This window comes from Helobdella robusta (assembly GCF_000326865.2).
Source record: "Helobdella robusta unplaced genomic scaffold HELROscaffold_7, whole genome shotgun sequence".
NCBI classification, from domain to species: Eukaryota; Metazoa; Annelida; class Clitellata; order Rhynchobdellida; family Glossiphoniidae; genus Helobdella; species Helobdella robusta.
The window spans coordinates 4,803,172-4,803,681 of record NW_008705398.1 but is presented as its reverse complement, the minus strand read 5'-3'; the positions used below and the strand labels follow the sequence as shown (position 1 = coordinate 4,803,681).

The 510-nt window shown below is 34.3% G+C and overlaps 1 protein-coding gene across 1 annotated transcript; it reads right to left on the bottom strand.

Moving 5' to 3' along the window:
- HELRODRAFT_165143 (hypothetical protein) lies at positions 1-417 on the bottom strand (the record flags this gene model as incomplete). The annotated part of the gene is made up of 1 exon (XM_009031016.1): positions 1-417. The coding sequence occupies one exon, from the start codon at positions 415-417 to the stop codon at positions 1-3; it is 417 nt and encodes a 138-aa protein (XP_009029264.1).
- Positions 418-510: the final 93 nt, after the last annotated feature.

Sequence of the window (510 nt, the reverse complement as noted above, 5' to 3'; positions counted from 1 at the left end):
TTAAATAATGAAGTGTTTTTTAGTTTCAAATTTTGGTATATCATTTTGAGATGCAAGTTTAGTACGAATAAAGCCATCTCTTGCTTTTTCTCCACAAACTGAAAGTGACGCTTCTGTAACTAATTTTATCATTCTTTCTACTGCCTGAGTATGGCAAGGCAACTTCAAAAATTCAATGTTATTAGGAATATCCATTATCATCTGTTCTAAAGCTTCAGTTGTGATATCTTTTGTAAGGGGTGGCTCTGTGATCTCGGTTGCATGCCAATCGATCATGTCGTAATAGTTGATCGCATCAAAGTTTAGCTTTGGAACTTTGAAGACTCGAACAGTATTTAGAGTGGCATCATTAGCTCTGCATTTTAATATCCGCCTTAAAGCTAATTCCCTTATGTGCTTTTGTTCATCAGCCAACATCGATAACAGAATATTTTCCGGGTGAGCAAAATAAGCATTTCTTTGTAAAACCGGATTTAATAAATTTTTTAACTCTTCAGGTAAATAACGACA